We start from the raw sequence: 22,933 nt of genomic DNA on the forward strand, positions 1-22,933 counted from the left end.
GAGAGCGAGAGAAGGTTCCGTCGACGAAACATCAACATGGGGCGTTCAAGACCTAAACGCTGTTCTGTAACGTCATGTTCATGTTAGAATTAAAGTGTCAAATTTTTCGTTGGCATTGTTGCTATTGGTCTATTAGATAGGTTAGTTCATGTAAAAATATAACTGAGTGGAGGTTTTTCAAATAATAAAGCTTCCATTTCTATTTCCTTCGTAAAGACAAATGGGACCCAAGCTTTAGTTCAGGTCCCATTGTATAATAGTAGTAGTAATATTAATGGCAATCGTAATAATACAAACCGTTGGGGCTAGTGGGTCGAAAGCAAATATTCAGTTGGAAAAACAAGGACAGAGACATAAAGCAACCAAACACGGGCTCATTTCATGTTTCCTTTTATTTTCCATTATTAACCTTACTGCTTAATTTCTAAACTGTTGTTTTAACAATGACAGAAATTATACTCCCCCAGCAACAATTAAGATTAGATCATTTGGAGATCTCCAAAAATAATATACAGCTATAACCAATACTGTTATTTATACATTTAGCTTTGAAAATAGGAATAAATTTAAACTCTTTTCTACAATATTCTCTTTTTATCACCCCATTTCACATGCACTACTACAGTAGTGATGCTTGTGCATTGAGCAAAGATTCTCTGGACACTGGAAGTGAGTGTGAGAGACAGAAAAATCACAAAAATTACAATTCATATTTACATTTCAGGCTTCATCATTTATAATTTAACAAACTGCCTAAGTCGCATGGTCAGTACCTCCTCCAGGGCTCATCATCAGGTTAGTTTGAAGTTTAACACAGCAGCACAGTGTCTAGACTAGCAGGCCATGTTTTTTCTTTCTTCAAAAAGCTATGCTCAGATTGTTGGCTCATGATTAGGTGTGACCCCAGACCCTGACAGATTCAGGACTATAAGCTCTAACTTTGGCTCAAGCTTTGGTCTTGTAAAGGGCAGAAATTGGGACATGATTAAAGTGCACTCACCTTCATCTCATTAAAAGGAATGTTTTATAAACTTCATGCTCCTATATGGTCACAAATGAATGCTCAGCTTTTGTCAAACCTTTTGTGAAAAGCAGACATGAAGAGATGAAGCAGAGTGGATTAGGAGTGCACACTGTATTGCAAACATTACTCATTGATAAGAATAAAGTATTCTGCCAGTTGGGGCAAAGTTATTCAAAGGTAAGAGACTGAGGTCAGGACACCCGAGTGATTGTTGGTGTCATGGGGTCTCCAATAACTCAGCTGATACAAACAACATACGACTTATCAGTCAAAATTCAGAGCTATACAAAAGAAAATGGTTCCATGCAAGATCCGACTCCATCTGGAAAGACAACAGTCAACAGTCAGACGCTGCTGGATCCCAAAATGGTGCACAGGTTACACTGGCACCATGTCCTCGACAAACCACCATTCTGAGCAGGTCACGATCTCGTGTTTGCACAGGGGATTAACACAGACCTCCTCTGTGAACCACTCTGCTCTAAAGATGGTGAGTTGAAAAAAAAAAACTATTTTAAAATGATGTATATTATCATGTTATTTAAAACTATTGGGAAATATACTGTACACGCTACATGCTAGAGAAGATTACAGGCAGCTGTCTCAGTGTAAGATGAGAAATGCTCTTTTCTTCCCAACTATAAAAATACCTAGAATCTAGTATGAGTGTAGAAAAAACTTTACATGTACAAGTCATTAACATCCAAGGCTATTTTGTCCCAGTTCAGTGTCAGGTGAAGGACAGTGGTGATAACAAGACCTGAACAAAGTGAAAAACATGAACGTTTTGCTGACACTGAGCCCCACAAACCTACCAAACTCTCCTGTGTGAGACTGGTGCTGAATGAAATCAGTGAAAACTGAATTGTTTAGTCACTTGTAATTGCAGAAAAACACACAGTATGTAGGTGAATATAAAGACAGCCACGATTGATTTAAACGGCATAAATTAGTGTGAGGAATTACTTTTCAACAGTGAGTGGGACTACAGTTCACATCTCCACTGTTATGTCAGTAGCAACAGACTGTGCGCTTATACTCCCATAAATGCCTTTGAAATATACATCATTTATAAACTGATCCCTTCCATATTGAACACATTTTTCACCAACAAAACAATAATGCAAAAGAAATAATACATTAGTGCAAAGTACAACCATTTGATTATTCACCTATACTGCAAATGTCGTATTAGAAAGAAAAGCCAGGTAAAACTTGCACACCGTCACCTTCAGTCAGTTATTGGACACTGGGGTCAGGCCTGTGGCAGACGGGAAAGCCTACACTAGAATTCCCAGAATCGCTATGCTCTATCCCTTTAAGTACGGATCAAGTGTTTGGAGAGTTTACCGGGCGTCAGTATGGGCTGATTTTGTTGATAATCCAGTAGATTTAGGAGCCTGCATCAGAAAAATTAGAAATCACCCAATTCCTTCATTTGCTACTCTTCATGCTTTTGTGAACCCCCTTCAGAGCACGCAGAAAACACACACACACACACACCACACACACACACACACGCAAAAAAAAACCTTCCAAGCATTTCTCAGAAATGCCCATCACATGGTTTCACTGGAAACAATGTGGTAAAATGACAGAACACTCCCTTACAGAAAGTGGCAACTGAGAAACATAGAAAAAGGAAATCAATGCTCTGTTCTCCTGACCTGTGCTTCATGACTTTTAAACTTGGATGAAAGCAGGATTCAGCTTGGTTCAGGAGATTAAAGCGTTCACATAAACCACCAGTGAACCGAGGTATGCCAGCTTCACAGAATTAATTCTTATCATCACCTTTAATTTAAGGCTTTTTTGGTTCCGTGCATTCAACATTTTTCTTTCTTTCTTTTTCTTTTTTTAGTTCAAAACAACACCTTTGAAAAGGGGCTGGAAGATGAGAGTTTTACGACACAGACCTCTGGCGCTCATTTTCACATTCACTCAACAGTGGAGACTTGGGTCCCTCTAACCAAATAACATGGAAGTCACCAGAACCACATCGTGCTCAGGAGGGTTAACACATTCCGTCACAGAAGAGTGATCAAACTCAAAGTTGCCTCAGTGAAAGAGCTTCATATGACTCATTTTGAGAAGGGCTTTGATGAATGGAGTGCATTGTTGCTGGTCTCTGATGAAACCCTTTGTTTTCTCCTTCCTCTTGATGCCAAGTCTCCTACATCTTAAGAGCCTGAGTCCCTGTGTGGCTCTGTGGAGTCTATTTCACTTCAAGGATGGAGGGGTTTGACTCCATGATGGCCACAATGATTTTGTCGATGTAGTCCTGTAGCCTGTAGTTGATTTCTTCCTGTTTGTGGACAGCCTCCATCAACTGGAGACACAAACAGAGATTAAAAAGCCGATTTTTGAATACAAAAGAACTGATGAATTAGTGATGTTTTTCAAGTCTACCTCTGAGCGTGATACAGAGTTGATCTCAGCAGCCAGTGAGTCAGAGAAGGAAGCTGTCATGAGATTCTTGGCTCCCTGGATGCTCAGATTGATGATCTGTCCGTTTAATTCATCGTTCTGGTCCTTCAGGCTGCGGTTGTCCTGGAGGCGATAAATGCCAAAGATCAGAAAATGAGAGAACATGCAGAAAATCAAGAGCTTAAAGACAGAAAAAGGTGCACTACTTGTTTAAGTCGTCGGATCTCTTGCTCCAGCTCAGCTTCACGTGTACGCGTCTGATATTCTTGTAGCCCTGCTCCTGGCGTGCGCCCTCTCTTTGCTTCGGCTTCCAGTTTGTATAACTGGAGGTGTTCAAGCTGCTTTCTTAGGTCTTCAATAAGCTGAGATACAAACAAATTAATAAGTATTCCAGGCGTCTTTAATATATGCACTGTAGAGAAAGCATTCAGACAGCTTTGTATGATCAAACTTGACCCCATGTTGTTTGTTAAAGCTGACCTCTTGAGTTCCCTCCTTTTCCTTCTGACTCTGGTGGCGCTCGTGGCTCAGCTTGTCGCCCATCTTCTTGCGGAATTCTGTTTCCTCTTGCAGCCTGTCAGCCATTGTGTCTCTCTCATCCTGAAGCTTCATCTTTTCCTTTAAAATGAGTGAAAACAAAAAAAGGCGTTTATAATAGTCCAGTTTTCGCACAACAGGTGAGTCATTTTCATTTTCACCTCCTCCAGTCTCTCAATGTTTGCTCGAAGACAAGGGACGCATGACCTCAGCTCACTGTTCTCTTCATCAAGCTGCTGCAGCCTGTGGAAAAGTGACATTTGAAAAAAACTCTATTGTAATAACTAAACTGATAGATAAAGCTGTATAAAGGGATAGCCTAGGTGTAGTGGCAGAGTAGTGCCTCGGGGTGGCAGTACAGAGGCACTTGTAAACAAGATGCGAACTACTGGCACGTTGATAGAGTCCAAGATCTCAGAGAGAGTTTGGTGTTTTTTGTTACATTTTTTTTGTTAAACTACCACTTTAACAAGCTGCATTTAAAGAGCAAATCCAATCTTTTGGCGCTCACCTGGTGTGCAGGTTTTCCAGCTCCATCTCCCTTTCCCTCTCCAATTTGATCGTGGCGTCTTTTTGACGGCGGCTCTCTTGTTGCAGTTGTTCGTGAGCTTGCACCTCCTGTTCCTTCAGCTGCTCCTCCAAAGCATTGGCCCGGTGAACCAGATGAAGGTTGTCCTGGCGCAAGCGTGCATGTTGCTCCACCGAGGCCTCCGATTCCTTTTCCAGCTCCGCCACTCGACGCTCAAGGAGGAGTACCTTTGACAGGTTTTCCAAAAACCAGTTGATAATTGCCGTTTAACAAACAGCTAAAAAATGCTGCAGCTTACAAGTATAAATGTGAATAACCAGAGGCGAGCAAATGTATCATTAGCCTCTGGGACAAATAAGGTCTCACCTTGTCTGTGATGTCATTGTCAGCAAGCTCCATGATGTCCCGCGTTAAATCACTCATGGTATCCAGAGTCATGGAACTGTTCTGGAGGAGGTGTCTGCATGAGTGGAAAGGGGAAAGTTAATTCTGCTTTTCCTGGAGCCCACTGAAAAATTGGTATTTTCCTGATAGTGAAAAAAACTCTGTTGCACTCATATTTGAAACATGAACTCAGTCCAACTGTTTAGCTTACCTTGCAACTTTTTTGCTGGACAGCCTCTTGCCAGCGCTGGATAGGGGGACAAAACAACAGGAAAACTGGTCAGGAAAAGAAAAAAGGGATGGAGGAAAGAGACACTATCTCCTGGTATCCACCACCCCCATCCCTCATTCTGAAAGCCCTACAGATAAGGTGTAACAGGCAGAAACAAGAGCTAGAAACTATTCACACATCACAGCAAACGCCAGCAACAGAAATGATTATGGAAACCTTAGGAATTACAAAATACATAAATTCATCATCGTGGAGTCAAGACGTTATCAAAAAATTGAATCGTCTTTTTTCTGGAATACAGCAAATGGTCATTCAACCCGATTCTGCATGACTGTTCCAATAATAGGATTATTGAAAGTGTGAAGATGAGCCCAAAAACCAAAATATACTCACTCACCTGTGATCCCAGTCAGTTAATTATACACTGCAGTGTAAAGTCCAGTACAATATTTCATGAGTCTAAAGTACTGTACATTCCCTGGGTACTAGCTACCACCAAAACTGCTTTAATGTATAAAATGACATCACCACACTTACAAAAAGAAGGAGCAGAGGTAGAAGATTAGGAGCAGCATGCAGTATGTGTGTGTGAGGAGTACAATGTATTGCACACACATGTTTTTGGTCCAGAGCAGGAGGCAGAGTGAGTGCATGCGTGCAGTTGCACCTATTAAACACCACAAACAGTCACACAGCTTGTAACCGGACTAGGTTGTGAGTGATGTTACCTAGTCATCTCTAGGAAATTGAGACGGGTGGAGAGGTCCTCAAGACGACTTATTTGTTTGTGACACTGGCTACAGAAAAAGTCCAGCGCCTCCTCTCTGAGGAAGCTCTGAAAGCAGTCAGGGAGAGGAGCAGGTGCACTGGAGAGAGGAAAATACGGAGGAAAAGTAGGAGGAAGTGGTGAGTGACAGGCAAGAATGAGGTGGGTGAAAACTGGGTGAAAACCATACAAGTGAGTCAAAAGTGAGGGCTTCAGTGAGAGAAGAATGTGAGACGAAGTGAAAGGTAACTGGGAGTGTATTTTTGTGTGTTTATAAGAAATCATTTCTAAAGAAAGAACCCTTTTTTGTGTCATTCCTTGGATATCTTCATGTGTAATAAACCAACATAAGACAAGTTAATCATATCACAATTTTAGAACTTTACATCACAACACCTCTACTTGCTGTCTGTTAATTCAGCAAGTGATTCAGGTCTGAATTATGCAACGAGCCGGTGCAGGATCCTGTTTATTTAAGCAGAAATATAGCGTGCTGGGTGTACTTTGACCGTCACTTGGTCACGTTGTACCCAGTTTCCCTGACTGTGTTAAAAAGGATGCTCCGGTTAGACCATTTTCAGTTATGTGTTTGTGTAGAGCAGAGGGAAAACTGTCAGAGTGCTGTAATATGCAGATGGATAAAGGTGGGAGTGTGTGTAGGAGGAATCCCGGCATGCACCAACACCGAGCATGACTGGCTCAAAACACACTGACGCATTCACACCAAGTGGGTGAAACTTGTGGGATGGTTTTTTTGCATGTTTTTTTAGTCATACCACCATTTCCTGTAAATGTTAGCCAGCTTGCCTTGTAATCAATTACATGTAATGTATGGACCAGAAGTAATTTAGGGCCTGTATGAGTTTTATTTTTTGTAAAACTTTGTATCGTTATGGTACCTGAATCTAATTTACATCAGCTAGTGTTAGAGGTTTCAAATCGTAGAAAATATTACTAAAATATATTTGATTGATTGTATTTGTGCACATCTAAAAGCAAAGAATTGTAGATTTAAATGTAAGTTCAAAACAATGAAGAAAACATGATAAAAGGGGAAAAGACTATAGATCCCACTGCACCACAAATGAATGGTACCAGGAAGGCAAACCTGTTCACAGGACTGTACATTTGGTGTTTGTGAAAAAGAATGTCCGAATCTTTCCAACAATGTGGAGGTCAAAGCTGAGATGGTTACTTCCCTCATAGTATGTTTAGAATCATGCCAATACATGCAGCTTCGTATGTATTTAGGATGAGAATTAGCTGTATAACGAATAAAAATTGAGTTCAACAACTGAACTTAGAGGCTGCTCTTCACATATTTGTGCTTCATTTTTGTACAGTGATGAAGTGGCGCCTGTGCTTCATCTTTATCTGGACTACAGTTTGTCCATGAGGGACTGCCAACAACTGTCACCCTAAGACTTAAATAATGAGGGTACAAAAGAAGAAGATAAACAACCGAATTTACTCTATTATTTTTTTTTTTTAGCATTTTAGCAAAATTATTAGTCTGATTAAAACTGTTTGTGAGACAAGTAGCTACTCTGCAGTGGAAGAAGAGTAGAATGGAATGAACTTTGTAAACACATATCACATCTTGCTGATTGTCAGAAATGGAGGCTGATAAGGTGGATCAAGGATGTCTATGCAAAGCTTGTATCAACATTTGACCTCAATTACAGTTTGAAAGAGAAACATTTTATCTTAAAAATGCAGAAAGAAGTATTTTGAACAAAAAAACAATAGATTTACTGAAGGAAATTACAGTTTTTACTGTATTCACATAATTTTGGCAAATTCTGGACTGTTTACATCCCCAAATGGCTGGTTATCAGGATCAATCAACACTTTAAACATGGCTTTGCTTCACCAGGGTAGAGACGACGAGCACATACCTGGGAGACAGCAAGGAGGAGCCATTGACCTGCTCAGGGGTCTGCAGGAGATGGGAGTCACTTGGTTGTTCTGTCCCATCCACTGTGCTTTCCAGGAGCAACTCTGAGGTGTTACTTTCCCCAAAGTCCTCAAAGTGCTCCTCCTCCCCTCCGATGACTGTCAGCAAGGCTGGTTTGTGGCTGTGAAGCTCAGAGTTCAGGGAGAACCTGAGGGACGTATGAGTGACAATCTTGTTAGTACACAATAACAAATATATTCAAAGTTGAAATGATGATATGACTCAAGTTCTCAGTAAGGCTAAGTAAAGAAAATTAAGGAAAATTAATTGCCCCACAAATTCAAAGATCACTTGTCTTCAAAAGGTAATCTTTTAATTCACATTAATCCCAAAGGCCGCTTTGGCTAGAACAAAATGTGTTGCGGCTCGTTGCCAATGTAGAAGCACTCTCTGGAGAGGGAAGCCCTATGCTGTCTGGGAGTAAATCTGGACCAGTGTCTGTGTCTGGGCTACTAGAAGGTCTGGTACACACTACAAATGAAAACAATCTTTCATGTTTCATTGAATCAACGAGATGAGCTTCACAACAGAGAAATGGGCATTTGCTGCTAAAGGGGATGTTTCAAAAACTGGCAGGAAAGTTGGCAGAAGAGAATATTTCCTAAACAGTCAATTTCACCTCAATATTCAATGAGAAAGCAGGAAATCTTACAAAAACAAGAAGCATTCAGACGATTACGCAGGTCACGTTGCAGTGATGCCTTGTGAAAATCTGACCTTAATAATATCTACTCATTCTGAAGTCACTCACCCTTTACTCAGGCTCTTACTAACTGGGTCCACATTTAAACCGCTTGGACAAAGACAGGATGAAGAGGGAGAACGCATCTTTGTACGGCCTCCGCTGCCCGGGCATGAAAGCCGTGGGACAACTGGAGTTACAACCCCGGACAACCAGAGAGGAATCCTGAACTTCCACAAAGTTAAAGCGAGTAAAAAAAGTGATTCTCCTGTTTGGAGAAGACCACCAACTCCGTCTTTGTAAATCACTGAGTCCAGCGCTGCGTAGCTTCACAGCTGAAGTTGCATCAACTGTGCCAACGGACAGACACGAGACTGCAGCAGCAAGGGCTGCCTGCGAGTGTGTTAAGCAGATTTAAGCTAAGAAGTAACGGCCAGCAGACAGTCCTGCTGACCCTACAAGGGCCAAATGTGTGCGGGGACACGGGTAGGACGGAGAAGGGTGGGGGAGGCTAATCCTGTTAGATTTTTAATCCCCAGACCAATGCATATACTTCTAATCTTAATATGGCTAAGAGATGCTGGGGGAGCCAGACCAGATGACCTTTTTTTTTTTTACATGTCTTTACAAAATGCTGAAAAGTTCCTATTATATTTTGCACATCATATAACGTTTTCTTTACTCAACAACTTCTGACCCTGATAATGCACCAGATGGGTTGGTGTGGCAGAATAATTTCACCTTTTATCTCCTCCACTATCTGCCAAAATACACCGAATGCATCTTTAGGTCAGTGCAGCCCCATCAGTCAGCTGAAAACAAATGAATGTACAGTCGCTCGATATTAGCCCTTTGTAGTGTATAAACCGAGCCACAAAAGAGGACAGTATTCCCATTTTTGTTCATATTTTGGTGGCTCTACTATGGGTAATTCCACTTTCAAAATATATCTGACAGTGTGACTCCCACACAGTTAAAAGAGATTCGCCGTCAAAAGGAATTCTTTACAGGATGTCTTATTTTCTCTTTGTATCTGATTTCCTGTCCTGCACGTAATAGAAACTGTACTAGACTGCTGCGCTGTGCTCTGCCATCCTTCAAAAATACAAGTCTTGTACTTTTTTCCCCACAGAGGTCTCCGAGGCGCAGGCCCAAAGCAAACACATCAAGATCACTTTTTTCATATTTAAATCTTGTTTCATATTAATGACAACTGATTATCACCATTACTGGACTGGCAAACACTTTCAACTGAAAAATTAAATGTTTGTTAATTCATAAAACACTCAAAGTGTTTATCGCCATTTGAATATCTCTACAAGATTGATGATAAATTCTTGCAAGTGATTTATTAGCATCTTTCTAATTATTTTGCTGAAATGCTAAAATATAATTAAGGGAATGAATAAGTGCAGAGCTTTCCGATCCGGCCACTCCAAAGAAAGAAACAAACAGCAAGGAAAAAGCGCTAACTCAACATTTCCTGCAATTCAAGATTCAGCCATGCAGTAGGAAGTGTGTGCATACCCTACCTCAGGCAGAGCACTCCAATCTGTCATTAAACTGCAACATAGGTCAGTGAGGATCACAGAGTCACACCTCAGGTTTCTGCACTTCCTCACATTTGAACTAAATACCTTGTCAACAAGAGCATCTTATGTATGACTGCACAGAGCTGAACTGGCAGTAACAGCTATCACCTTTTTCTAGAAAAATATAGGATACAGGATAAAAACATGGAAAGGCTAAACAGTCAAACAAGGGCTTTATCACGATCCCCATCATAATGAATAATATATTAGACTCTGGTTGAGTAATACGATCTGTTAGCACACGTGTTCTGGTCCAACTGGCTCACACACACTTTATACACAACATTTAACCACAGATCATCAAAACACAATCATCCCATCCTTACAAACCATTATAACAACTATATATGTGAGATAGATGTGTTGAAATTGAATCCTTACGGTCAACTTAAGAGAACCATAAATTACTGAAAGGCCCAAGGCAGTTTATATATATTCCATTTAAAAGAGTTATGAAACGTGGTAGCCAACAGATGACGACAGTGAGCCGACAGGAACAGAGATAAAAAAATCATACCCAAAGCTTTTCGATGAAAACCAGCACAGACTGCACGAAGGATGAGACTGTTGATCTACAGCCAATACTAAGGATGATCGACTCAGATGCACCAAGAAACTTCTGCAGTTCATCTTGCAATCATTTTAGTTTATTTCTCAAATAGCTGACATGTTCAAACTGAAAGAAAGTATCAGCGAACTTTGTCTGTGCTGACTATGAAACAGTCTTGTGGCAGTTAAGGACATAAAACAGCAGCTCTGTCCACCTTAAAGACTAATGTGGACAGCAGCTCTGTCCACATTAGTCTTTAAGCAGCGTCTGTTTACTGCCGGTCTGGTGATCCAAATATAGGTAACCAGGTCTCCGATAACCATGGAAACCAATGTGCAAGCTCACTTTAATGTTTAAAGATCTAAGACACATGCAACAAATACTGCCATCTTCAGTCATGAGAAATATCATTTTTCCATTATAATAAAATATTAAAGCCTCATTATTGATGTCAAATGATATGTATAAAAATGGCACTTTTATGTTCATACATACATTTACTGAGTATTATCCAGTTTTTTGATGTGTGTATTGTCTGTAGAAAAAAATACTGACCTTGTCCCGCCATCTTCAGGGTCGTGCAGCGTGGCCTCAATGCCACTGTCTGTCTCCACATCTTCATGCATCTCAGGAGGGACTAGAGCTCCCGTGTCCTCATCTGTGAAGGTCTCACATTCGCTGTAAGTGCTCTCTGAGCCAAGGTATGCACTGTCAGTCACTTCGTTTTGCTGGAGAAGCCAACAAAGTTAAATGTTACAAAATGGTCAATGACCAGAAAAGATGATCTTTTCATGATCTGACATCAAAAATACTTCACTGTAATTTTGACAGTGGATCTAAGGGAAACCTGCGGGAGTTTTAAAACTGTATATGCATGAGGTCAAGAATGTGGTATTTACGAAAACTAACTACTCAATGCAGAGACTACAATAAGCGTATAAAGCTGCTAGCAGCTGGACGCGTGTTGCCAGGTATCACGGCTGTAATAAAAATGAAAAGTGAGCCACAATAATCGTACCAAAATAAGTGAATCATTAAGAGGAACCGGGCCCAGGGGGCTATCCTTCACACCCAGAACCATTTCATAAGATGCATTGGCTACCCCATGAAAGCCACCAGAGTTCTCTGACGAATGCTCCCTCTGATCTGGTCTCAGAACGAGAGAAAGAGACAAAAATCCCAAAACTTCCTCTGAGTTCAGCTCTACTGGGCGGTCTGAGGGGAGGAGCCAGAGGCAAAGTCCAAAGAGTAGCAAAAAAGACTTAGAAAGATTAATCGTCCAGAGGTGTGTCAAAAGAACCAAGTTAAAACACCACCATGTTAAGTATTTTGTAGTTTGTAATTCACTGTCTGACAAACCCAGGAAAAGTGACGTGATGTGTGCTTAATATAAGAGAAACACTCATTAAAAGTGGTTTCGAGTCTTGAGGCAAAGGCTCATGCCTTATGCAAAGTGGCTGCTTAATGTTGTATTTTACATGAGAGAATTGAAATATGATGGGCACATTTAAAGAGAAGCAGGGGAAGAAAATATTTTTTGAATGTGGGGAGGGAAGGATGGTAAACCAGGTTACAGCGGAAAAGCATCACTTTGCCTGTTTTGAGAGTAAACATGGTTAGAACAGCACATCCTTTGAGAAGAACCTCTTTTCTGGGCCAGAGAAACAGTTGTGGCATTTACTGCAACCATGAACTTCCCAAAAACCACAGTTTACCGGTCAGGATCCAGGAAACAACAGACAGTTGGTAAATCTCATTTCAAACATTTAACATTCCGTTTAATTTTATGTTAACTTTCACTTTTAGAACATCCATGTATTTTTCATTTTAAAAACAAGAAGCACTCCACTAAAGAACTTTGTAAGATGTGGATTAAATTAAAGGTCATCTATTTGTCCTGAATATTGTTCCCTGTCCTGCACGCCCACACCACACCAACAGGGGGTGCTGGTGGTGTGCAGTAAGGGGCTGCTGGAATAACGTGACAGTGCAGTCAAGAGCAGAAAATCTGAAATTTTGCGGTGGCCAGAAAAAGTGGTGGATAAATATACAGATTCTCAGGAGGAGAGTGGAATGCCAGATATGCAAACCACAACCGTAAAAACAATAATACGCAAATGTAAAAACACAAAGCTCATTTCAGCTAATTCAGTGTTTGAAACGAATACGCAACCCTAAGGCTGCCACATGCTCTTTAGTGGCACCCGAGATATGTTGTTTTGTGTCTGTGGGACATTCACACAGCGGTAATCACAGCCATGCGTGCTGCTCAGCAAATGGCAGCAGAGAGACAGAGTGCATGGAGAGTTCAGCATGGGACTTCTGGGCGCAACGATGGGAATGGAAGCCTTGATAACTGGAACACATGCAAAAGATGACAAGCCAGGGTAAACCTTGTGTTTTCTGCCTCACCTCATCATATTCCTCTGGACAGCCACCAGCACCATCCCCCCGACTGTAGTTTACACTGTAAAGCTGTGGAGCAGGACCTGCAGACGTGACATGAAGACATGCTTATTGTGTTTGTTATGTCCCCAAAGTCATAAGATGTGGGCACACAAACTGGAACTAATGTATATCTGCCATTAGGAAGAATGCTGCTAGTTATCCAAGGTAGTTTTTATTATGTCAACTGGATGTTTTTAGAAGAAGGTGATAGAAGGCGAAATGTCTTCAAAATAGAAGAAGTTGACAGAAAAAAACTACCCTGATAACTATGACCTGGATGATTGAGAATCTACAGAGACAGCTGCTGGTTATGTTGGGAATTTGCATCTGCAAACGTAGGGATGTAAAGCCTACCTACCTGGTGCATGATATTTACTGACACTATCTAGTGCTATATAACAGAATCCATCATGTTTGATGAAAGGAAAATGCAAAAATGAGTTTAAATAAATAAATAAATATTATATATATACATATCAAGCTACCAAGAGTAACTACCCCAACTAAAATGTTGTCTGCAGAACCACAGCGGTAGTTTTACTGTCTGTACTATAAAAAAAAAATAAAATAATGTGACAACTCATTATGTAACTCTGACACTCATAGTTCAAAGGTTATATTGTAAAATGTGTCTTAGTTAGGGTAATAGGGATAATGAAGTTATAAAAAAAGGGTAAAGTGTGTCCAAGTAAAATGTTGTCATTTCAGTCGTCTGTTGGAATCACTTGCAGCCAAGCAGGGTAACCTTAGACGGCCTCCCACCAACCACGGCGCTCTTTCATCTAGTAAACAGAACAGCCCATAGTGCTCCAGTGAGACAATGGGACTCAAGCAGTGTTCTCCAAAGCTGCCAGGAAACACAAGGTTTTCCAGCTCCCTGGCTTACGTAACCCATTACTCATCACTGCTTCGAAAAAACTGTTGCTCATTTGAGTAAAAGCAGTCATCAAACAATGAGGCTCGAGTGTGAGGTGGATTCTACGGGAGCACCTGCAGTTTCCAGGTTAATTGTAAGCAGCAAAGCTCAGACATTTTTGCAAGATTAACTTTGGTTAATAAAGAGATGCCACTGCTACTACAGGGAGAAGGCATTTCCAAAGCCTGCAGCTATGTTTGTATTCCTGTTAGACAGCGCTGCAGAAAGAACAAGAACACAAAGAGAGAGGAATGCAGTTAAATCTAAAATAATAACAGGGAAACAGAAGATCTGGCTTTTACTGCACTTGTTGGCCACAGCCACAGTAAAAACTGGACTCCACCTTTACAAGTATGGTGGGATTCTCTCAGCAGTGTGTGAGTGACTTGGGAGGGTAAAGGAAAGCTTTAACTTTCACACACAAATAATACTCCTATCAAATTTATGGTTCCAATGGTACTGAGCATCTACAGAAAGAAGGTATGGAAAGTAACAGGACAGTATTGAAGAAAATGATATAATATAAGGACACTCTGTGATAGTCATTAAGAGTTATTTGTTCAGAGTAATGTATTTAATATGTATGTCCCTGTTGCAGTTTGGTTTCCACAGTAACTAAAAGAAAAACAGGAAAGTGAGAATAGAAAGGGATGGGTGAGGGCAGTAAATAATTGATGTGAAAAGGACGCTGCCACTCCGCTCTGAAACCCTGCCAATGACGCCATGTGCATCGTCAGGTCATGATTTACTTATGGTCTCAGTAACCGGAGCAGCTCAGCCCAGAAAGTGCACGGGAATCAAACCACACACCCGATAAGCTGTTTCCACGTCAACAAATGTGTGTGATGTGCCAACGCTAAACTCTAACTATCACTGACAATGAAAATGCTTTAACTATAAAAAGAAAAGGTGAGTTAAGGATTCAGATTCAGGAGTCAAGCCATGAAACTGTTAGCGATTGTATCTCAATGCATAAGTGAGGCCTGCGTATCCAAATACGGTGATAAACACCCCCTAATAGTTGACATCAACATTAATGCTTGCACCGCTTCTAGAAAATGACACACACCTCCGTTGGTAATTGCAGAGATACCACGGTGAAAGTCTTCGAAGCTGATCACACCAAGGCCACTGGGATCCAGAAACTTAGTCAGGTCCTTTACCTGAAAGACAAATGGAACAAATGAATCCAATTGGTGGACAGCGGCAGGCTAAACTAGAGAAATATGTAAGAGAATCAATGCCTCCCCCACAGTGGCTCAATGAGTTACACATATTAGTTTTGAAGTATAAAATAGTGAAACTATAGGAATACCGTAAACAATTTGTTCCACGTTGACAGGAATTTGTGAATTCCACAAATCTTTCAGCGTGGATCAAATTGTGGAAAAATGTCAGCCCATTAAGTGCTTTAACACACATGTGATGTAACAAAGATGGCAGGACTGTGGCTGCATTCGCCTGTTCAATGTTACGCAAGAGCAACAACATTCTTTATATTCCTACATATCAGTAACCTGGCAACAGGAGGATATCTTCTCTTACTTCTGCAAAGCGGAAGGCTTTGGACTCAAAATTGATTCCAAAGTATTTTAAAAAGTAAATCCCTTTAGGTCCATGCTCAGACAGCCTTCATCTGAATAAATGTGGTTCCTCAAAGTGTCTAAAATCTGATGGGACAATTATAAGATTCTGTGTTTGCGTTATTAGTGGTTGTACGTTGCAATCTATTTGTTTAAATAAGATGTCACAAGCTACCAAAAAAACCCTCAAACCCATTATTACAGTAGCATTTCAAACAAGTATTATGGGTAGAATCAGCTAGGGGGGAGCTTGAGAATGTGCTGGTTGAGGTTTCTATGGTTTCAACATGCTTATTACATGAAAAAGAAAGTGCAGATGGACATGAACAAGGTCATTTCAGAGAATCTTGCACGTGTATTTTTAATTTTTTATTATTGTTTTTTTATTTATAAATCGGTTGAACTTAACAAGCTGATCTGCTTAGCAATGCTACGCTTGGACTCTGGTGGCTGAGAGCTCTAAACAAATTGTTTTTTTGACAGCTCATTTGGCTCCTGATCTGGATTTAAAGAATTAAGCCCAGCTGGATTTACCGATTGTCTTAACTCAGTAAAGGTAACCGTAAGCTACTATTCTGTTGGCAGTTATGCTAAAGCGCTGAAGGAAACAATGAAAAACACTTTCCAGCAGACTGAGCAGCATCACCCACGTCATCAGCAACACCTCTGCACACCGAGATGAGCAAACTGAGATGAGCAAACTGAGATGTGGTTGGGGAATAACACCAGCAACTACAGACGAAGTGTTAATTTTATATAACCCCGATAATAAAGAGCTTTCGTTTTGGTTAGTGTTTGTTCAATAAAACTCCGGAAGTAGTACTGGGGTGCAGGATGAACTGCAGCCTCAGCCAAAGCATTCAGAGCCATAAACCTCCTAAACAGTGGGCTGGATCCATGGCCTACATCTGCGTTGTTAAGCTCTGCAGCAGTGTCAGGCCCCTTAGGTGTCCACAGCTCAGCCTGTTTGGTTATTCTCAGGTGTAACCTAAAACTGCAAAAGGTGAATTGAAGTTCATTTTCGCCAGGAAAACACGCTAATGTCTAATGACGTCACTTGTTTTCTTACTGTACTGTCTGAAAACAAAGCCCTGCAAACACCTCTGCTATTTTCCTGCATGACTCAAGCCGCAACCGCAGATCTGTCACTGTGCAACACCACAAAACTATTTCAGTTTACTCGTCTCATTTGTGAGCTGGATCTAACCAAGTTACTGGCGTTTTCGAATGCGAGTGGCTACAGGGTGGTGCTTTAAAAAAGAAAAACACGTGCACATATGAGCATTTTTCATTGGTGCTCTGAACATATGAAACAGAGATATGGCAGATATGAACTCAACTCTGAGTGCTGCAATATTAAGCATCAAACTTTTTCAATTTCCCCTATTGTCTGTAGCCAATAATGGAACACCCGAGTGCCTCCACACAGTCTGCTGTTGTGGAAACAGACCCATGAAGAATACCCACAGCTGAGGCTGGGGGGGGGTTTGGGGGGTGTTACCATAGTTCCTCCAGCAGCTTTAATAATGGTGACCATAAGCAAAGTGCTTTTCAAAAGATGACAGAACACAAATGGATCTTTGGATATAAAACGTGAACACGAGCAGACACAAAAGAAGGTTGCTTCAGAGTGTGGAGCATTCCACGGTGGATTACAGGGGCAGCAGATAAAGAGCAGCGGGTGAGGGGAGGGACGCCCGACTAAAGCGGTGCTGAGAGCGTCGCCTGACCGGCCGCCACAATGCTGCGCAGTGTGGCTTTTGTGCAAAATCAGGGTTAAAAACACATGTGAGCCCACTGAGTAGTAGTGAGATCGATCTTTGGGACTGAATACGTGTCGTACAAGTGTGTCACGTAGCTGCAGGACAGCAGCAGCTCCTGCACACTTAAGCTCACTGGCTTCACATCCGAGGACAGCAACACACAAATATATTCTGATCATCCGTCTATGCACGAGGCCGGCTGGGTGCGTTCGCCTTATCGACGATGTTATAAGAACAAACGTTCTAAAAACCAGAAAACGAGGCTTTAGTGACTTAAGCAAAGACGTAATTTCATATTCATGGAGTCCCAGGAGTTCCAAAACATTTGTAATTCTGTCAAGGCCCTCGGCTAGATTTGAGCAACATTTTATCAGAGCAACCGTCTTATTTTACAATTTATCGCCACAAAGACCCAACCACCAGAATGACCTCAAGCAGCCTTCACACAGAGCTTATTAGATCAAAAACTATGTTTAACAGGAACCTTGGGCCCATCAAACGGACACAAAAATGGATTCTGACATCTGTCTGCCGCCTGATTACTTCTGGAGAATAGGGCCGACCTCTGTGCGCTGGGGTTCATCTCCATATGCTAAAGCCGGCCCACGTCCTTCAACGTAAGGCAATAAACCTGCTGGATACCTCTGGTCTACAAGGCCCCGGCTCCTTCCTATTTATGCACCTTCCTTCGGAAACCTGAAGGGCGTTACGCCTCACGTTCAGATGACAGTTTGCAGCCGGCCACTACTGGCGGTGGAACTTGAACAGGAAAGAGAGCGTTGAGCTTTGCAGCCCCCTTTCTTGGAATGCCCCCCGATCTGAATTGAAACTGTCAGAACTTGTTTCACTGGAAACCTGCTGCTCTATTCTAAGAGTGCCTACGGAAATCCTTTGAGCAGGGCATTTGTTTTTAAATTTAAATCCCAAGTTGGTTCTATTCTGAAATATCCAAATTGATTCTCATCACAACTCAAACTCTGCTTGCATGTCACATGCTGATGTTTGTTGTGCTACTTGGTATGTGCCGTTATTTGCCTCCCTCTATGATGTGAGCGCTCTTGCCTTTCCTGGCAAGGTCGCCCTTGTAAAAGAGGTCTTGAGCTCAATCGGGTTTTCTTTAATCTGGGTAAAGGTTAAAAAAATAAATAAAAACAAGCGAGCTTGTTTTTGAAAAGTACAGACATGTGGTCCTGACAACCGCTGGGCCCAAGGAAAACAAAGGCTTCAGAAGTCAGCACATTCTGCTCAGTATTCCTAGAAAAATCCCAGGGAAAGAAAAATACAGTATAACTGCTGAGATCTACATATTTGGGAGGTGCTGCTGGAGCAGACCTCGCCCAGTAAGTCAAACCTATTCCCAGTGTCATGGAAATATGTCGAGAATTTAGAGACAGAAGAAACAATCAGGCTCGATTCTCAGTCAAACATTTAAGATGTGCTCCTCTGTCCCTAAAAGCTCGGCCGCGGAGGGGCTGAGGAAAACACAGCTGGTTTCTTATACATTTTGCCCATTTTCTGCCTGAGGAAACGAGAATAAACAGGCCGAGACATGGCACAGATCAGGGGCAGCAGAAACACTTTGAACATGAGAGAAGGGATCTAAACTCCTCCACGTGCTACATATTCACATTCTGCACACACCTCCCCTCTTTCAAGTGCTTAGTTTTATCAGAACCTCAACATTAGACTCTCATTACCTTGTGAAAGAAGAAAGCAGCAGAAAGTGCTTCTAACAGATGAGCATCGAGGACATTTGACTATTACAGGATGTCTGACATGACGTCATTGTTTGACTTGCAGTCACGTGTTAATGGTTAGTGAGCTAGTCAATATTTACATATAGACGAGCACGTCTGAAAGGACACCATTATTTAGAATGAGGAGTGCTAACCCTGCAAAGCTTCAGGTAAAAACACCTGATCATAGCAGGCTGACCAGGACATGAAGCAAAAACTAGAGTTAGTAGAGAAAGAAGAAGTTTGTACAGGAGTGTAAAGGGCTCGTGGTTTAGAAATGCAGTCTAGATATTATAATTGGTTTTAACTTTATCTTATTTACCTGAAACGTGAATTTAAATTCATTTTGAAAATGTGAAAATGCTTCAAATATAGGTCTGTATGTCAAATGGAGAGAAACGCATCAGCCATTCTAAAAGATTATCTCCAAACTAGAGGATGTACAACTAGGATGATGGCCAGTGGAGACTTAACATAAGGAGACCTGCCAGAATCTATCACAGCCAATATATTCCACAGATTAACGTGGATTATGACTGAAATCCTGGCTCAGGTTTTCTTTCTTAATGTGGCTGACAATCTGATCCAGGCGAGCTGTGTTATTGGCTAAATGTGATTCAAAATTTATTGAGAGCGCCTCTCAAATATTCAAGTCGTCCCTTCTAACATAGGCTACATTAGCTAAACGCTTGTTTTTACACTCAGCTACGGCACAATTTTAGCAAAACCCAACGTAAACCATCCTACGCTGATGATCCAGGCGTCACCAACCGATACGACCTGCTGAGTGACATCATCCGGATGGATTTCACTTCATTGAATTAAGCATGCTTTTTGCAGGATGCTCTCAGCACAAAATCAATAATAAATCATTTATGCGTTACTGTTTTACCTAGAACTTCATTTCACCGTCCATTACAAAGAAGATGCAAGCTGAAAAAAGAGGGATGCACACCGTGAACAGTAATTCAAAGGCCTCACCTGGTCGGCCCCATACGCAGCAGCAAACTCCATAAACTCCTCGATGCGAACAAATCCGTCTCCATCTTGGTCTAAAGCGTCGAAAACAGCTTTCAGAGGAGAGACGTCCGCCTCCTCCACGTTCACGGCAGAGACCATTGGAAGGGAGTCGTCCGCCACCATCTTGGAGAGGGAAATGGTCACAGGTTGCTCACTAGTCCTTCCCTCCTCAGGAGCAGAACCGAGCAGGTCTTCGACCAAAAAATCACTCGATCCACCCGACGGGTCTGTGCCTGCTAACCTCTCCTCTCCCTGCTGTTCTGTCACCAGATCTGGATCGCTTCCATTCTGGGCTCCTTTTTGTGGCACCAAGTCCAAAGTTTCATTATTGTGCACATCAGCAGCAGCCAAGCATGAAGCCATTGCCCCGTTGCCCTGAGGCTTGGCTTCAGAACAGACGGGATCCTCCGTTGGAACCTTACAGTCCTTTACAAAGCAATTTTCACTGAACTCACCAGGGACGAAGGCATCTTCAGCCGGCGTCGCCGTCAGTGCCGACGTTTCCGCAGGTACATCCACAGCGCATGAGTCATTCTCACCTAGTTCTGAAGTCAAATTTGAGATCTCCCCTGTGCATTTCACCTCAGACTCATGCAGGGATGAGGCCCAACATTCGCCTGGGCTGGTGGGACTCAAACTCAGACTGCCGTCCGTGTCTGGAACCGCTAAATCCAACAAAGGCACAGATCCTTCAGCCTGCAGCGGAGATGTGCTGAGGTGGTCAGATGAGACGCCACTCTCAGCTGAGCCTTGTGTGGGAGGACTACAGGTTACAAGCAGATCAGTCACTTGACCGGGGAATAAACCTTTGTCTCCGGTTTCAGGTGACAAAGTCTGGCTGTTCTGGAAGGGAGGCAGTCCAGCTCGTTGCTCCTGTGAAAGATTCACCAGCTCCTCAGTGATATCCCGTGAGTTAATCTCCTCTGAGGAACCTAAAGGGGGCCAAGGCATTTCATCGGAGAGGAGATTTACTAATGAGGACTCCTCCACCGTTTCTGTCTCAGAAATCTTGGAAGGCGAGGCTGGTACGCTGAGGCTGATGAGCTCTTCCTGACTGCTGAGGGCACTTGAGCTTTCAAGAGGGTCCACCTGTGTCAGACAGACCTCTCCACTGGCGGTTTTCCCAAAAAGTTCTCCCAGTTTGGGGGAAAAGGGCAGTGTCAATGTGCAGTCACTTGCCTCCTCGGGTCCCTCCTGTTTATCTGTGAATTCCCTTATGTGGGTGTTAAGGAAAGAAAGTTGGGAAATGGCCGACTCGTCGTCCTCAAACTTGAAACCTCCGGGTGAAAATTCAGAAAAATGTATGAGGCTCTCCAGCTCTACGGGTTTGTCCTCATACACTAGGTCTTCATTTTGCTGGCATGTTTGACTGTGGTCACTATTAGTGAAGTCCTGAAAACCTGTCTGGCCGGTCTCGTTTGGATAGAGCACACCTCCATTGTCAGAACCCAGTGTGTGAAATCCCAGAGGAAATGGCTGTTCTGACTCCCACTGCGAGTGCCCCAGAGGGCCAGACAGGACTGTCGGCTCCATTCCTACTCACTTTTCAACTTTGTAAACCTGGCAATCTTCCTGCAGTTGTCAAGTTTTCCGGTGGTAATGTCATGTTTTTAGGTGGAGCTGGACATCTTTAACAGGATCCTGACGTTTTACTTCCCAATCAGTTCCTTCATTTTAGTAATTAAGAGCTTTTAAATATGTGCCTCTTGTCCGTACGTGTCCTTCAGTTATAACATAACCATCCCTGGCTCTTCCCAAATGCTTCACCATCAACATGCTTCAATTCGTACAAACCAATGACTGAATCACCGAAACAAATCCGGACTTGATATTAACAAAGTCAACATCGCTGCGACGTAATGGATTTCACACTATTTCAAATGACGATAATCTTCAAAAGTTTGTCAACATTAGCTTCCTAGCTAATGTTGTGTCAACTTATCCATCGCTGCTAGCTGATTTGCACACTAACCAACTCAGACCAAGCACCGCAGCTGCTCTAAGCTCAATAACTTTCGAGTTATAAGTGCTAATCCCCTTCTACAATTGGTTTAATTTTGTATGCGATGTAGTGTTAGAACGGAATAAAGGCTCATAATGTCAACTATACCATCGAGCATCCCACTTCATTCTTGCCATTGGCCAGAAGAGCTGCTAACGGACTAGCGAGCCAAATTAGCCTATTAGCTAGCTACGCGACAAACAACCATTCCACAACGCTCATATTAACACGCAAAACCTTGGCTTCAATTCTACCAAATTTAACGCTGCAATTACAGCAAAAGCGTCACCACCGCAACCGCCCAGGATTAAGTCTTCGTTTCGACGTCCGTCCCACGGCAATCCACCTGTGTCAGTGAGAGGACAGGCCGGAGCAGTGACGCGGCGACACCGTCCTCCCCTCCTCGGATTCTCCTGCTATGTTCGTCCCGGACACTCGCTGTCGCGGCTTGTCTCGTCCCGTACAGCAACGACGAAGAGAGGGGGGCGTAAATAAAAGGCTGATCCGCTCGACAGTCAGTCCGCCGATGTTGATTCCACAGAGGCGGAAAGCTCTCGCATCAGCATCAGCAGCGTCCCCTCCTCCTCCTCCTCCTCCTCCTCCTCCTCCGCCGCCTCCAGCCGCAGACACACCGCTGACGTCTGACGCAAGCGTACAAAATCAACCGCAGTATCGGCTGCTTCGATCCTTCCGATCTATGGCGTTAGTCCACCTCTCGAGTGTAGCCAAAGCCTTGTGCATCTATGGAAATCTAACTGCCAACGTCCTCAATAACCTTTGGGGGT

General features: G+C 42.5%; 1 protein-coding gene across 2 annotated transcripts; it reads right to left on the reverse strand.

The window, feature by feature from the left end:
* Positions 1 to 374: 374 nt before the first annotated feature.
* Positions 375 to 22,764, reverse strand: rab11fip3 (RAB11 family interacting protein 3 (class II)). 2 transcript variants are annotated; one of them, XM_057032514.1, is made up of 14 exons: positions 20,108 to 22,764; positions 15,114 to 15,207; positions 13,093 to 13,169; positions 11,236 to 11,408; positions 7,798 to 8,004; positions 5,862 to 5,999; positions 5,113 to 5,148; positions 4,884 to 4,977; positions 4,500 to 4,744; positions 4,150 to 4,231; positions 3,932 to 4,069; positions 3,658 to 3,813; positions 3,434 to 3,574; positions 375 to 3,353 (listed from the first exon to the last, which is right to left on the reverse strand). In XM_057032514.1, exons 1-14 carry the CDS (start codon positions 21,677 to 21,679, stop codon positions 3,240 to 3,242), a joined length of 3,267 nt encoding a protein of 1,088 aa, XP_056888494.1. In that variant the 5' UTR covers positions 21,680 to 22,764; the 3' UTR covers positions 375 to 3,239. The 2 variants fall into 2 exon arrangements, with proteins under 2 accessions (XP_056888494.1, XP_056888502.1); XM_057032522.1 differs by lacking the exon at positions 5,862 to 5,999.
* Between the last annotated feature and the right edge of the window lie 169 nt (positions 22,765 to 22,933).

This window comes from Takifugu flavidus, chromosome 1 (assembly GCF_003711565.1).
Source record: "Takifugu flavidus isolate HTHZ2018 chromosome 1, ASM371156v2, whole genome shotgun sequence".
NCBI classification, from domain to species: domain Eukaryota; kingdom Metazoa; phylum Chordata; class Actinopteri; order Tetraodontiformes; family Tetraodontidae; genus Takifugu; species Takifugu flavidus.

What these genes read in the sequence shown, in the direction of transcription:
- rab11fip3 (XM_057032514.1), bottom strand. Translation starts at nt 21,679, where the DNA reads ATGGAGCCGACAGTCCTGTCTGGCCCTCTGGGGCACTCGCAGTGGGAG. An exon ending in CCTGAAGATGGCGGGACAAG is followed by an intron (nt 8,005 to 11,235) that starts GTCAGTATTTTT and finishes TACGTCCCTCAG; the next exon opens with GTTCTCCCTGAACTCTGAGC. An exon ending in CTGGAAAACCTGCACACCAG is followed by an intron (nt 4,232 to 4,499) that starts GTGAGCGCCAAA and finishes ACTTTTCCACAG; the next exon opens with GCTGCAGCAGCTTGATGAAG.